At 47.2% G+C, this 16,077-nt stretch overlaps 1 protein-coding gene across 3 annotated transcripts in view; it reads right to left on the bottom strand.

Annotated features, from left to right (window-relative positions):
• PPP1R12C (protein phosphatase 1 regulatory subunit 12C) overlaps positions 1 to 16,077 on the bottom strand; it is a 90,621-nt gene that overhangs the window by 32,830 nt on the left and 41,714 nt on the right. For 2 of the 3 annotated variants that reach the window (XR_004540859.1, XM_033960803.1), the window contains exons 10-13: positions 11,743 to 11,919; positions 11,357 to 11,451; positions 4,170 to 4,295; positions 2,229 to 2,319 (exon numbers count right to left, since the gene is read on the bottom strand). Coding sequence is in view for 2 of the 3 variants with exons in the window: in XM_033960803.1 (XP_033816694.1) it covers positions 2,229 to 2,319; positions 4,170 to 4,295; positions 11,357 to 11,451; positions 11,743 to 11,919 (489 nt within the window). In the remaining variant the exon portion in view is untranslated. The remainder of the gene's footprint in view (positions 1 to 2,228; positions 2,320 to 4,169; positions 4,296 to 11,356; positions 11,452 to 11,742; positions 11,920 to 16,077) is intronic. The other variant, XM_033960804.1, reaches the window with a different exon arrangement.

Here is a 16,077-nt window from a genome sequence, read left to right as displayed (position 1 = left end):
CAATGATTAGACACCATTATCCACTGAAAGTACACTTATACATAGAGGGGAGGGTATAAAGTTATATTAAAGGTTTGATCAATAGATAAGAATATAATATTTATATTTTTGATTAAAATATTTGTGGGAAAGGTAGCTGGGAAGGGTATAAATTTATGTTTTTAAGATGATGTTAGAAGAAATTCAAGTGATGTTTACAAGGTTTAAATGATGTAATATTGTGTTCTTGATGTAAGATGGAAAAATGAATAAAGAATTTGAAAAACAAAAAAAAAAATACTGAAAGGAATCGACAAAATAGAGCAGGAAAAAATTTTTTTTTACAATGTTCAATGTGACACGGACAAGAGGACATGGACTGAAGCTAATGGGGGACAAGTCCAGGACAAATATCAGGAAGTTCTGCTTCACGCAACGAGTGGTGGACACCTGGAATGCTCTCCCAGAGGAGATTATTGCGGAATCCACCGTTCTAAGATTTAAATGCAAACTAGATGCACATCTCCTTACGAGAGGCATAGAGGGATATGGGTGACTAAAATTATGCCAGGTGTACACCTGGCTGGGCCTCAGCATGTGCGGATCGCCGGACTTGATGGACCAAAGGTCTGATCCGGAGATGGCAGTTCTTATGCTCTCATTGTGCTGAAAACTGCCCTAGCTGTAAGAAAAAGTGCCAGTTAGTTGAGAAAAACACAGAAAAATGCAGTTATAAAGGGAATTTAGCCCTTTAGACCGGCACAGCTCAGGATTTTTTTTTTTTTTAAAACTTACAGAACAGACTCCACAGCTCTCAAGCTGAAGGGCTGACCAACCAGGGGGCCTGGCCGCCGGCTGAGGCCCCTAGAAAAATATGGGGAGGTGGAGGAAGAGGGACTCAGCACGAGAACCACCGGGTTTAACACCCCCGAGGTCGGACTGATCCCCAAACAGGACCCGCCCCCAAGCTCTATCCGGCACAAAAGGGGAACCAGGAGTCCAAACACAAAAATCCAACAGGGCTAAGAGGGGAGCCTAAATTAGCCCAACACTCTGCTACCGGAGACTGAGGAAGACTGGATTAGTATAGGGCAGTGGTCTCAAACTCAAACCCTTTTCAGGGCCACATTTTGGATTTGTAGGTACTTGGAGGGCCTCAGAAAAAATAGTTAATGTCTTATTAAAGAAATGATAATTTTGCATGAGGTAAAACTCTTTATAGTTTATAAATCTTTCCTTTTGGCTAAGTCTTAATAATAATATTATAATTTATAGCTAAAGAGACATATGATCAAGAAACTTTTATTTTACTTTTGTGATTATGATAAACATACCGAGGGCCTCAAAATAGTACCTTGCGGGCCAAAAGTTTGAGACCACTGGAATAAGAACATAAGAATTTCCACTGCTGGGTCAGACCAGTGGTCCATCATGACCAGCAGTCCGCTCATGTGGCGGCCCTCTGGTCAAAGACCAGCGCCCTAACTGAGACTAGCCCTATCAGCTTACGTCCTTGTTCAGCAGGAACTTGTCTAACTTTGTCTTGAATCCCTGGAGGGTGTCTTCCCCTATGACAGACTCCAGATGCTGTACTGATATACAAGTTTGATCTCAGTCTCCACCTGCTGGTAGAAATGAGGTACAATACCCATCCATAAGGAACTATACTGGTCTATCAAGCGATACAGAAAGAAGAGTTTCTACAATGTCTGGCCTGCTGGGACCTTATCTTGTGGTGTGGTTAGGAGTCAACATGATGGGTGAGGCTGAGGTACTGACGTACTCCTCATGTGCACTAGTGGAATTCATCTTTTTCTTGCAGCATGGGCACTTTTTGAGCTTGGTCTGGAATCATTCACACTGGTGAGGGGTAATAGTGGGAAAGGAGGGGCAGAGGTAGGTGTTTTTTTTGTGGAGATTTGGTTAAGATCCCAATGGTAAAGGAGGAGGGAGTTCAGGCCTTGAGATCTATAGAACTTGGTGAGTTTCCTGGCTCTAGGAAGAGGTCTAAAGATGGGTTAAGGAACAGCAGGCAGGGCAAATAAAGCAGACTTTGGGGTACTGGGATAGCTAGAACATGCTCAGGAAAGGGCTTTTTCTTGCCTTTACAGAGCTCTGCAATAGCTAATCTGCTCACAGCATTGTTAGAGGACGTCACCAGTTTGTGTCTGACTGGTCTTGCTGCTCTATGGAGAAACAAGGAGTACAACCAATCTATCGGACAATCCTCTACACTTTGGAGCGGGTACCTGTGTAGACCTGCGAGATTGCCGCATGAGCCGTGATCGTGCCTTGCGCTGGGACTCCGACTCCTCATCACGCACTGGTGTCTGGTAGGACCTGGCAAGGGAAGAACAGAGGGTTAGAGGTGGGGCCTGCTAGAAGAATAAACCGCACCAAGCATTTTGAGCTGAAGAGAGACAGAAGAGGAAGGTGTAGCATGGAAGTGCCATATCTCTTGAATGACATCCCCGCTCCTGGTCAAGCTCCACTGGCTTCCGATAATCGCCAGGGTCCACTATAAATGCGCCTGTTTAACTTTCAAAATCCTATATGGTATCCTCCCTCCCTTTATCCCTCTTTCTTGGAATTCCTCAAACCCTAATACCACCAGATCCTCCCACAAATTAAAACTATCCTTCCCCTCGCTAAAAGGCATTTCCCACACAGGAAAGCTAGGGACCTCCCTCCACTTCAAAATCACTGAGCTCTGGAACAACCTTACCTCCCCTCTTCGGAACTTGAGCTCTCTCCAAGTTTTCCGCAAACATCTGAAATCCTGGCTTTTCTCAAAAAATGTAAGTCTCCCTCCAACTTAGGAATCAAGGAAACTCTTATATCTTGGCATCCCAAGTCCTCTAAATTTTCTTCACACTTCTACCTCTAACCCTCTGTTGTAGTTCCTTCCTATTTCTCTACTGTAAACTGCGTCGAGCTCTACGAACGTGGAGATGATGCGGTATACAAACCTAAGGATTAGATTAGACATCGGGGGCAACAGAGAGTTCAGGGTTGATCATAGGGCCCTTAGACCACACACAGATGACTCAGAGGCCAAAGAGGCAGCATCTGTTAGCTAAATTACATTTTAGGAGGTTGTTCTCCTATAAATCAGACTGGTAGAATAAAAAATGAGGAAAAAATGGTCTCTCCAGTCTATCCATGCACACCAATTTAGGGGTACCAGATTTTACTTTAGTAAAATCCAGACTCCCTAGACTTGCCCCCCAGGCCCACCTAGTTCCACTCGTCCCTGCCTGTTACACCCCAGTCCCACCCCCCACTATCTGCTCTCATCAGGCAGGAGAAATCTGCGTATGTGCAGATTTTCTCCTGCTTGCATGGATTTCCTCTTACCCAACGTGATTTACCGGACAAAGTGCCGTCCAAACCACCGGACACGCCCTCAAAAAGGAGGACATGCCCGGGGAAATCTGGACGTCCGGTAACCCTACACCAACTACTAATCTCTACAACCCCTTCCTCTCCCTTAAAGATCCTCCAGGCTTGTTCAACACTTTCTTGAATTCAAAGAGTTTTCAACCCGCTCCACTGGGAGGCCACCAGTCTTTCTATAAAGAAATATTTCTTTCCAAAAAGTTATAACTTTTGGTGGAATTCGGGATGCCATATATATAAAATGGAGCGCACAATAGCAACACAGAAAGGTTATTTTGGTAAATTTCTGAAGATTTGGAGACCATTAGCAGATTTTTGTAATGATTAATAACATTTTCCCATAATAAGAGATTTGTTAAGTGGGGATGTGGGTGGGTATTATTTTATTTACCTCACAATATGTATGAATTAATTAATGCATTTTGAAGTATTAGGTTAGATTTTCTGAAATAGGAATGGAGGGCTTGGGGGGGCTTTTTTATTTTTTTATTTATATTTGTCATACATATTAAATGATTTACATATTATCTAAAACATTATAAAAATATGAATATAAATATGATATATTGTACTTAAAGTATTCATGAAGGAAACTCAAGTGTGTGTTTATAAGATTATATGTATTTTTCTGATACACTTGTAATATGAAAAAATGAATAAAGAAATTTAAAAAAAAAAGAAAAACAAAAGAAAGAAATATTTCTTTCAATTATTCCTGAGTTTCTCCCCTTTTATCTTTATCCTATGTGTCTTGTTCCAGAGCTTCTTTTCAGTGCTCATGGCCCCCTTACCTTCGCCGGTCCCAGAGGTCTGCGTTTCCTGTTGTTGTGGAACTTGTGGTCATCATAGTTGTAGGCGGTGATGTAACAACACCAGGAACCAGATCAATGGTCATCTGTAGCCCGCATTCTGACCTTCTGGAAGGATTGATGGAGGTAACAATTAGTGGGTGAGAGAGAAAGTGGGAACCGTGAAAAAAATAAAAACAAGAGCGCATGAGCCTAAATCTATTCCTCTTTAAAAAATTTTCCTTTAATTTTCTCCTGACAAATTTTATCCAACCACCATGCGCATGCTGGAGTACTGTGGGCAGTTCTGGAGGCCACATTACCGCAAAGATGTGCTTAGAGTCGAGTCGGTTCAGCGGATGGCCACTAGAAATATCTCGGGGCTCAAGGGTCTCTCGTACGAAGAGAGACTGAACAAATTGCAGCTCTACACTCTGGAGGAACGCAGGGAGAGAGGGGACATGATAGAGACGTTTAAGTACATCACAGGTCGTGTCGAGGTGGAAGATAGCAATGTTACTTACCGTAACAGTTGTTATCCAGGGACAGCAGGCAGCTATTCTCACTAGTGGGTAATGTCATCCGACAGAGCCCCGATACGGACATCTTGCAAGCATGTCTTGCTTGAAGAAACTCAGAAGTTTCGAGATGCCCGCACCGCGCATGCGCCAGTGCCTTCCCGCCCGATGTACCGGGCGTGTCTCCTCAGTTCAGGTAGCTAGCCTGAGAAGCCAACCCAGGGGAGGTGGGTGGGACGTGAGAATAGCTGCCTGCTGTCCCTGGATAACAACTGTTACGGTAAGTAACATTGCTTTATCCCAGGACAAGCAGGCAGGTATTCTCACTAGTGGGTGACCTCCAAGCTAACCCCAATGGGATGGTGGGAGAGTTGGCATTTAAGAGAACAAATTTTGTAACACTGTTTGGCCAAACTGTCCATCCCGTCTGGAGAAAGTATCCAGACAATAATGAGAGGTGAATGTATGAACCGAGGACCAAGTGGCAGCCTTACATATCTCCTCAATCGGTGTCGATCTGAGGAAGGCTACAGAGGCTGCCATTGCTCTGACCTTATGGGCTGTGACCTTACAGGGAAGGGATAATCCAGCCTGGGCATAGCAGGAAGAGATACAAGCCGCCATCCAGTTAGAGATGGTGCGCTTCGATACAGGGCGTCCCAACTTGTTTGGATCAAAGGAGACGAAAAGTTGAGGAGCAGTTCTGTGTGGCTTTGTGCGATCCAAGTAGAAAGCTAAAGCACGTTTACAGTCCAGAGTGTGTAAAGCAGATTCCCCAGGGTGAGAATGAGGCTTTGGAAAGAACACTGGAAGCACGATGGATTGGTTGATGTGAAATTCAGAGACCACTTTAGGCAAGAATTTTGGATGAGTACGAAAAACCACCTTGTCATGATGGAATACAGTGAACGGTGGATCCGCCACTAGGGCCTGAAGCTCACTGACCCGGCGAGCTGACGTGAGGGCCACCAGAAAAACCACCTTCCAGGTGAGATACTTAAGTGGAGCCTTGTTGAGAGGTTCAAACGGAGGCTTCATAAGATGAGACAGGACAACATTGAGATCCCAAACCACAGGAGGAGGTTTGATAGGAGGGTTGACATGAAAGAGTCCTTTCATAAATCTGGAAACCACAGGATGAGCAGACAAAGGTTTCCCCTGTAGAGGCTGATGGAAAGCCGCAATAGCACTCAGGTGGACTCGTATAGAGGTAGACTTGAGACCAGACTGAGACAGGTGGAGAAGATAGTCCAATACAGAAGATAGGGAAGCTCGCTGAGGTTCCGTGGCATTGGAAATACACCAGGAAGAGAATCTAGTCCATTTTTGGGAATAGCATTGTCGAGTAGCAGGCTTCCTGGAAGCCTCCAAGACCTCCCTCACTGCTTGAGAAAACTGGTGAGGAGTTATGTTGAAAGGAACCAAGCTGTCAGGTGGAGGGACTGCAGGTTGGGATGAAGTAGTGAACCTTGATGTTGAGTAAGTAGTGAAGGAAACACTGGAAGAAGTACCGGCTCCCTGCTGCTCAGTTGAAGTAGAAGGGAGTACCAAGGTTGCCTGGGCCACCGAGGAGCAATCAGAATCATGGTGGCATGGTCTCATCTCAACTTGACCAGAGTCTTTTGAATGAGAGGAAATGGAGGAAACGCATAAAGGAAGCGATTCCCCCAATCCAGTAGAAAGGCGTCTGCCTCGAGGCGATGAGGAGTGTAGATCCTGGAGCAAAACTGAGGCAGTTTGAAGTTGTGGGGGGCTGCAAAGAGGTCTATCTGAGGCGTTCCCCACTGAGCAAAGATCTGATGAAGGGGGTCGGAGTGGAGCGTCCATTCGTGAGGCTGGAGAAGACGACTCAATTTGTCTGCCAAGACGTTGTCTTTCCCCTGAATGTAGACAGCTTTGAGGAAGGCGTTGTGGCAAACAGCCCAATCCCAGACCCGAAGAGCTTCCTGGCAAAGAGGGGCCGAGCCCGTGCCCCCTTGTTTGTTGACATAATACATGGCGACCTGATTGTCTGTGCGAATAAGGACCACCATGTCGTGAAGCAGATGTTGAAAAGCTTGGAGAGCATTGAAGATGGCTCTGAGCTCCAGAAGATTGATTTGATGGAGTCGTTCCGCACTGGTCCAGAACCCCTGAGTGCGAAGACCATCCAGATGAGCCCCCCATGCATAGTTCGAAGAATCGGTCGTGAGAACTTTCTGGTGGGGAGGAGAGTGAAACAGCAAACCTCTGGATAGATTCGAAGAGGTCATCCACCAGAGAAGAGACTGCCGTAGAGCAGGAGTGACTGCAATGTGACGGGACAACGGGTCGGACACCTGAGTCCACTGAGATGCCAGGGTCCATTGAGGAATTCTGAGATGCAGTCTGGCAAAAGGCGTCACATGAACTGTAGACGCCATGTGGCCCAAGAGGACCATCATGTGTCTCGCTGAGATGGATTGGCGAGAAGACACCGACTGACAGAGTAGAAGGAGAGCATCCATGCGTTGAGGAGGAAGGAATGCTCGAAGTTGAATGGTATCCAGGACCGCCCCGATAAAGGGGAGAGACTGGGTGGGCTGAAGATGTGACTTGGGAAAGTTGATCTCGAAGCCCAAGCTCTGCAGGAAACAAATTGTAGTCAAGGTCGCCGAAATGACCTCTGGAGCCGACGGTGCCTTGATGAGCCAGTCATCGAGGTATGGAAACACCTGAAGACCCATGTTGCGGAGTGCAGCGGCCACCACCACCAGACACTTCGTGAAGACTTTGGGAGACGAGGAGAGGCCGAATGGAAGCACTCGATACTGCAGATGTAGATGTCCCACCCGAAATCTGAGGAACTTGCGGGAGGCCGGATGAATAGGGATGTGAGTGTAGGCCTCCCTGAGGTCCAGAGAGCATAACCAATCGTTCTGCTCGAGGAGGGGATAGAGAGAAGCAAGGGTCAGCATACCGAACCGCTCCTTGACCAAAAACTTGTTGAGGACTCGAAGGTCCAAAATGGGACGCAGATCGCCCGTCTTCTTCGGAACGAGGAAGTACCGGGAGTAAAACCCCTGGTTTTGCTGATCTAATGGAACCGGCTCGACGGCCCGAAGCCGAAGCAGAGCCTGAGCCTCCTGAAGGAGAAGAGCGGTCTGCGTCAAGTTTGAAGGATACTCTCTTGGCGGGTGGTTCGGGGGGACCCGTTGGAAATGAAGAGAGTATCCTTCTCTTACGATGGTAAGGACCCAAAGGTCCGTGGTGATTGTCTCCCATCGATGACAAAAATGATGGAGACGACCCCCAATGGGAAAAACGGGGGGAGACAGAACGAGGTCGGTTATGCTCCCTGGAAGAGAGTCAAAAAGGCTGAGTAGCCTTGGGTGCAGCCGGCATCTGAGGCTTCTGCTGAGGCTTCTGGGGAGGCTGTCTCTTCGCAGTTGCCTCGCAGGAGGAGTCTGCCTCGGTTGATAACGCCGCTGGTAAATCAGAGGCGGCCTAGAGGGACGAGACTGTTGAGGCTTGGGCTTAGGCCGTAGAATAGATTGGAAGGACTTCTCATGATCCGAAAGCTTCTTAGTAACAGTCTCGATAGACTCATCGAACAGATCCGCCCCCGCACAAGGCACATTTGCAAGTCTGTCTTGGAGGTTCGGATCCATATCAATCGTACGAAGCCATGCCAGGCGACGCATGGCGACCGAACAGGCCGCAGCACGTGCCGAGAGCTCGAAGGCATCGTAGGAGGATTGCATCAGCTGCAGGCGTAACTGGGAAAGGGTCGCCACCACCTCTTCAAACTCGAATCGAGCCTGAGCATCGATAAAAGGGATGAACTTGCGGAGCACCGGCAAGAAGAAGTCCAAATATGAAGAGAAGAAGAAATTGTAATTGAGCACTCGAGTCGCCATCATCGAGTTCTGGTAGATACGTCTACCAAACTTGTCCATCGTCCTCCCTTCACGGCTCGGTGGTACTGAGGCGTAAACCTGGGAGGGATGAGATCGTTTGAGGGAGGACTCGACCAGAAGGGACTGATGAGATAGCTGTGCCCCCTCAAATCCTTTGTGAAGGACGATGCGGTATCGAGCATCCAACTTACTGGGAACTGCCGGGATAGAATACGGTGTCTCAAAACAACGCATGAAAGTCTGGTCAAGCAGTTTATGCAGAGGAAGCCGGAGCGTCTCCGCCGGAGGGTGAGGCAAATGCATGGTGTCCAGATACTCCTTAGAATATCGAGAACCAGTGTCCAAAGTTACATCCAAGTCATCCGCCATTTGTCGGAGGAAGGAGGAAAAGGACAGTTGGTCCGCCAGCGCCGGCCGGCGAGACGGACTAGAAGAAGTGGAAGCCTCCGGGTCCAGAGAAAGCTGGGAGCGGCAAGGAGAATAGGAGGTAGATGGTTCCTCATACTCCGGTCCCTCAGACGGGGATAAATCCGACGAGGAGTATCCCATACGCTGGATCTTCTTTTGCGGGGACACCTCCGAATGACGTGAGGAGTGTCGAGATGAGTGTCGAGATCGATGCCCCTCCCGGTGACGGGATGGGGAACGAGATCTTCTATGCATCGCACGATCCCCCGAAGCTTCCAAGGAATGGATGGGACTAGATGCAGTGGATCGCAGCGGTGGCAAGGATGCGGACTCACGCAGTGCCACCCAGGTCTGGTATGGAGTGCGGAAGAACTCTTCCTGCGATGCAGTATGCCCAGGACTCCGACTATCAGGGGCTGACACAGTACTCTGCTGTCGAGGAGGCGTGATGGGCTCCAAAGGCGGCATATCACTAAATGAAGGCCGCCTTGAGGCTCCCGCCGCCCTCCGCCGATCCTCCTCGTCGAGCAGAGAGATCGAACGACGAGGAGGAGGGGGAGGGGGCGGTCCGCCCCCCGAGACCGGGACCGGGAGGTCACCCTGAATGGAGGCGATAAGCCGGGGTCCCATAGACTGCATAAGCTCGACAAATTGAGCTTCCAGCAGGGATCGCAGCGAAGCCGATATGGAGGGATCCGCACCGAAAGGGGGTCCTCCAGCACGGTCTTCGCGCTCCTTTGTGGCCAAGTGCTTCTGCTTGCTAGCTTTAGGCACTTTGATGACCACCGGAGGGACAGTGGAAGGCGGTACCTGAGCCGAGGAGACGGGGACAGGCACCGATGTCGAACTTGAGGCAGAAGTCGGAGTGAACGATGCTGGCTTCACAATGCCCGATGCAGGAGTTGTCGATGCAGGTTTCGAACGAACCGGCGAAACCTCAGCAAAAGTTGAAGCAGACGGCTCTTTGGCAGACTCCATCTTAAACATCGACTCCCAGAGCAAGCAGCGCCGTTTGAACGAGCGCGCAGTGAGCGTGGAACAAGGCTGGCACGATTTTGGAACGTGTTCTGGACCAAGACACTGAAGACAGCGTCGATTCGGGTCCGTCAACGAAATCGCACGCTGGCACTTGCTGCACTTTTTAAAACCGGTGATTGGCCGGGACATAGGCCGGAAAATCGTCGCCGCAAGGTCGAAGGCGCTCGGCCTAAGCCACGAGGCCGGCCCGGCCGAACCGCCGGAAGAAATAATTTTAATTTTTTTTTTAGAAAATATAAAGTAAAATTGAAATAAATCAAATAAACAAAAAACGCGGTAGAAAGAAGGCAAATTTACTGAAATTCAGTCAGCGCAGAATGAAGTGAAACTTCTCAGCTCCGCGGAAAGAAAAGAACTGAGGAGACACGCCCGGTACATCGGGCGGGAAGGCACTGGCGCATGCGCGGTGCGGGCATCTCGAAACTTCTGAGTTTCTTCAAGCAAGACATGCTTGCAAGATGTCCGTATCGGGGCTCTGTCGGATGACATCACCCACTAGTGAGAATACCTGCCTGCTTGTCCTGGGATAAGACATCTTCCTACTCAGGGGACCCTCGGCCACTAGAGGGCATCCGCTCAAACTCAGAGGAGGGAAATTTAAGGGTGATGCCAGGAAGTACTTTTTCATGGAAAGAGTGGTGGGTCGCTGGAACAAGCTTCCGGAGCAGGTGACCAAGGCCACTAGCGTGCTTGACTTTAAGAATAAATGGGACATCTACGTGGGATCCCTACAGAGGCCTAGTAAGGGGGTGGGTCAGTAGAGTAGGCAGACTTGGTGGGCTGTAGCCCTTTTCTGCCGTCATCTTTCTATGTTTCTATGCAGGGAAAGAAGAACGTGATGCCTTAACGTGGTTTCAGCCGATCCATTAACAGATCAGAAGCCTATCGGAAAGCGTAGCTGCTTCCTTGTAACAGGGGCTCTCCATAGACGTCACCCACCCTCCATCCCCATAAAATTAGAGAGAGAGAGAGAGAATGTTTTTCATCAACCTTTGCACTTCAGCTCTGTTATGGACTGAGAGGAGAAGCAAGGTTGAGGAAGTGCAGGAAACTCCCTCTGCATGCTCAGGGTCCTCTCTTTAGAACTCTTAAGAGCTAAAGATCCATCGATGACATCACCTGCCGAGTGTAAGGAAAACCTCTATATCCCATTCTCCTACGCCAACACATTGAAAACTGTACTTATAATCCCCAGTATGATACAGGGAGGTCTGGAGCACACCTTTTCTACTCAGTGCTATCAAGAGAGGCATGTCTTGTGCAGAACAGACCCCCCTCAGTAATCCTGAGCTGTTCTTCTCACTCCGGTAGTCTTCCCTTCCTTCTTGCACTGAGCTCTCATACTCACTTAGGCCTGTCGTCCCCTTGCGCTTCCGTCTCCAGTGGGGCAAATAGTTTCCTGCCGGGGGTGGGAGGGACCCGAGCCAGGCGAGGCTCTTTATTCTGTAAGAGAGAGGGGAGGTGAGATGGCTTCACATATCGGCATCAACGGCTGCTTACAAGAGCTCTATGGTGTGTGAGGACTGGAAGGCAAATTAATCTTAAATAAAGATGGATCCTATCGACTCTGAGACGCCATTCATTGGGCTTTGCTACATCTCAGTGGCTGTGTGGTTGAGTGCAACGCTAATAACTTGACTGCTTCACTTAATATTCAACCCAAGTCTCCAGAAACACCTAGGACTGTGGAGCTTAACTAAGCAACATTCTGTCAAAGCTAGAGGCTACTCTCACCTTCTCCTCCAGATCCAAGCGAGGGCTTGAGGCAGAGCGCTTGACCCCAAACTCCTTGGCCTCAGCCATTTTGGCATCCTGCAGTATATTGAAGCTGCCTGTTTTGCGCAGGCCCACCCTCCAGGGGGCTGTTGAGAAATCATCTTTCTCCAGGTTGCGACCAGCTCCTCCGGTAAACTGCATGTAGAGAAGGGGAGGAAAAGGGATGTGTCATATCACAGTTCTGAAGGTATATTTGTGAGGGAAATATCACCTACAAGCCCTTCTGTGGAGAACAGCCTCCCATCCCATCCATACAGAGTACAAAGCATCCCTTTCCTCCAATACCCTGGGGAAAAACACAGCGACATGAAAGACCCGACAGGTGAGCAATATCCTTTCTGCAAGAGACATGAGGGCCCAAGCCCACTTGTACTACAGCCAAAAGTCAATGTGTTCTCAGTCTCCACCTGCTGGCAGAGGAGTGTAAACACATCCATTCTGTGCCGGTCTGGAGAGACGATATAGTAGTACCCAATTAAGTCTAGATGAAACAAATGTTTTTTTCATTTAATTGTACACACGCCTAGTCAGTTTTTTTTACAGAATGGGAAGGCACTTTAGAAATGTTTTAAATACATTTGAACTGTAGAACAGTGAAGCAATCTATATGTAAGACAAGAACAGCAAGATCATTGCAACTGTCTAACTGGATGATTAAATCCCAGACAGATAGGACACTCTCAAAAAGGGCTGGACTGTGCTGCACAGCAGGTACCACACAAGAACAAGCATAAGAGGGCAGCCACAGAGCTCCATGTTCACTGGGCTCTATCATTTAAAGAGCTGTTGAGTTTCTCTTGGACTACAGGCCTAAGAAGTAAAATCGACCATCTTGCAAACCTGAGGGAAGGACACAGTGATCTCCACAGACCCCAGAGACACACAGACACAAGATGGAAAAGGGCAGGCTGCAATCCTTTTGTACAATATTTAAGTGACGGACACAATAATTTTGGCTAGCCTTTGCCATGAGATTTTTGTGTGGTAAAGACAAAACTACAGTGGTTTTCTGGAGCTGTGTCTAGGATTTAAAATAATTTGTAGAGGAGATTTTTTTTAAATTTTATTTGTATTGGAAACCATTGATTTAAAAAGGTAGCATTAAGTTAAATTAAGGCTCGTGACAGGGTTGTGTTGACCATTACGAAGACAAATGTGACCCTCCAGCCTTAAGATCTTACCTCAACTAGTCAGAACTCTCTCATAGGCTCCCCATGGCACCCCAACATAATAACCTGGACAAAAAAGCTTCGTTAACAAAATAACCCTTGATGGAACAGCCCCCGTAACACAGCCTTGACATTTCTTCTTTCTCCACGTTTGCCATCCATCTTCTCTCTACATCCCTATCTGTCCTGTCCAGCATCTCTCCTCTGTGTCCCTGGTTCAAGATCTGCCGTTTTAGTGTCCCACCTCTTTTCCAGCATTTCCGTGTCCCCGTCTCTAATTACAAAATAACCCTGCCCCTCCAGATCCAGTATGTCTCCCTCTTCATCCCCTGCCTCTCCCAAGGACTGGCATAACTCCTCTCTCCATCTGTGGGTCCAGCATCTCCCATCCCCAACCCGGTCTGTCTCTTCCCTCATCCAGTATGCCTAAGAGTGGCCCTGAGCTACCACCTCGGCTCACAGAAGCAGCAGCAGCACGGGTAAAACAGTCAGGGGTGGCCCTTTTGTCAGGGGACAAATTGTGGGCAGGTCCTTTTATTAGGAGCTTTTTTGTCAAGGCTATTTTGACCTGGTACCACTCCCCAGACCTGCAACCGGATTTCCTATTGGTTATCCCCAAAATGCATGGAGCCATATGATTACCCTGCATCTAGGAGCACGGCTTACCTCATGACCCTCACACCCCCAAAACAGGGTAAAACTGAAGCAATTTTTCAGTCGCTTTATAGAGGGCGCCTACAGCAGGCAGGGCAAGAACAGGCAGGCGAGACGGCAGGTGTCATCCATTGTTACCTGTCTGCAGCAGTCTCAAAATTCACATGAAAGCATCCAAATTACAGGCACTATAGGGCCAAGGGCTGCCCTCAACAGTGTAAAAAGGGCCTCTAGGAAATGGTTGTAATTTTTCGCTATGAAACTCCCATGTAGAATCTTTTTTTGGAATTTCTCGGGTTTTTGGCTAGAGCCACTCTCTCTCTTCCTTCCTCAAAGTGGGGAGAGTATAAGGGTTATGATCCTCCCGCCACCCCCCATTAGTTTCTGATGTTTATAGTCTGTCTGTTATATGTTTCTATTTTTCTATTTTATCAATGTACATCACTTTGAAAATGTTATATAAGCATTTTATCAAATTTTAAATAAAACTTGGAAATTTTCAAGAAGACCAACAAACAGCCTTGGCACCCATTGAGGTAGACATGGGAAGTACATAAAACGAGAGAGGAAAATCAAGCACAAGAACAAAGAAATCTCAAAAAGACAATTCTGAAATTTGGGAAGGAAAGCCAGCGTTCTGGAGCTTTTGAGCATCAACATGCTTTCTTTTGCTCTATGGCAGAGCTGTTTTTGAGTCACTGTCTTAGCATTAAGCAGGGAAGGAGGAGTATTAACTTGACACTATACAAATGGCTTGGGTCACGATGCTCACCACAGCTTCCCGGCCTCTCTGGGGCACCACCAAGATACCCGTTTTGCGCAGATTCTGACGCCACGTGGATGGGGCAAAGGGCCCAGAGATGGAGGCGATGGGAACGAAGATGGTAAAAAAGGGCTGGAAAGAGTAGGGGGTTCAGGGTGAGCGGATGCAGGAATGAAAACGGAAAAGGGGAGAGTTGAGAAGCAACATAAAGGAAAGAAAAGAAGAAAAGGGCAGAAAGGAGGAGATTGCAGGAGACAAATCCAGGGCAAGCCACACCAAAAAGGAAGAGAAAAGAGAGAGAATTAAGTGCTTAGAGTGTTCATAGAATGAGAAAATACGATGGGAAAGAGGCTGAGAAGGAGTGGGGTCAATGAAGGAGAACAGTGGATTAAGTAGAAGGGTACAGAAACAAATACCTCTTCCCCTCTCTCTATTTCCCTGAACACCATCCTCATCCTCCCTGTCCTGTCGGCTCGCAACCTTGGGGTAATCTTTGACTCATCCCTCCTCCTCTTCACATATCAAAATTGTTTCTAACCTAAAGACTTTTTTATTTCGGGACGCATTCAACCAAACCTAGATTCTTTTCTTTCATCCTCTCCATGTTTCTTTTTTTTTTTTTTTTTTTCTTCTTCTCATATTTCTTCCTCGTTTCTTCAAGCAAGTATATATAACCACAACATGCCCTCACCCTTACGTTTTATCCCCTCCCCACTTTCTCCATTTCATCTAAACAATGTAACTTTTCCCCACTCCTCCCCCACTACCCTCACTTTCTAGTTTGTCTAGTCTTCGTCATTTATGTTCAATTCAGATATTCCTATGCACTTTCTACAATCTTTAATTTCTCGTTACTATTTTTAATCTCTTATTTAATTTTATTGTTAACTGGCCAGATATTTGTTTGATGGTCGGGATATCAAGAACTAATAAACTTGGAAACTTGATATTCAATTGTATTTCTTCTTGTAACTTTCCCATTGTTTGATCTTGTATGTAAAAATAGTCTTGTTAGTCATGTTTAGTCATGTTATATTATGTTATGTATTTAATGATATTTTAATATGTTTAGTAATAATTTTGTTAGTCATGTATGTTTCCCTTGACTTTGTAATTTTTAGCTGTACATCGCTTAGAATTTGGAATAGGCGATTAATCAAATCTTATAATAAACTTGGAAACTTGGAAAATCTGTCATTTCTTTCTCTACAATATTACTAAAATCAGACCCTTCCTTTCTGAATGCCCTCATCACCTCTCGCCTAGACCACTGCAACCTGCTTCTCACTGGCCTTCCACTAAACCATCTCTCTCCCCTTCAGTCTGTTCAGAATTGTTCTACATGCCTCATATTCCGCCAGTGTCATTATACCCACATTAACCCTCTCCTCAAGTCACTTCATTGGCTCCCTATCCATTTCTGCATCCAGTTCAAACTCCTCTTACTGACTCCTCGGTATCACTCTCATCTTTCCCCCTACTCCCTCCCAGGCATAAGTCTCTCTTATGTGTACCCTTCTCCTCTACAGCCAATTCCAGGCTCCGTCCTTTCTACCTTGCTGCACCGTATGCCTGGAACAAACTGCCTGACTCGATATGTCAAGCTTTGTCTCTGGCAGTTTTCAAATCCAGACTCTGAAGCTGCTTTCAATTCCAAACTCCAACCCACCTTCTAAGCACCAAAATCTGTCTTGTAATTCCCCTCAC

This window comes from Geotrypetes seraphini, chromosome 10, assembly GCF_902459505.1.
Source record: "Geotrypetes seraphini chromosome 10, aGeoSer1.1, whole genome shotgun sequence".
Lineage (NCBI taxonomy): Eukaryota > Metazoa > Chordata > Amphibia > Gymnophiona > Dermophiidae > Geotrypetes > Geotrypetes seraphini.
The sequence above is the reverse complement of the archived record's forward strand: the minus strand, read 5'-3'. Positions and strand labels throughout refer to the sequence as shown.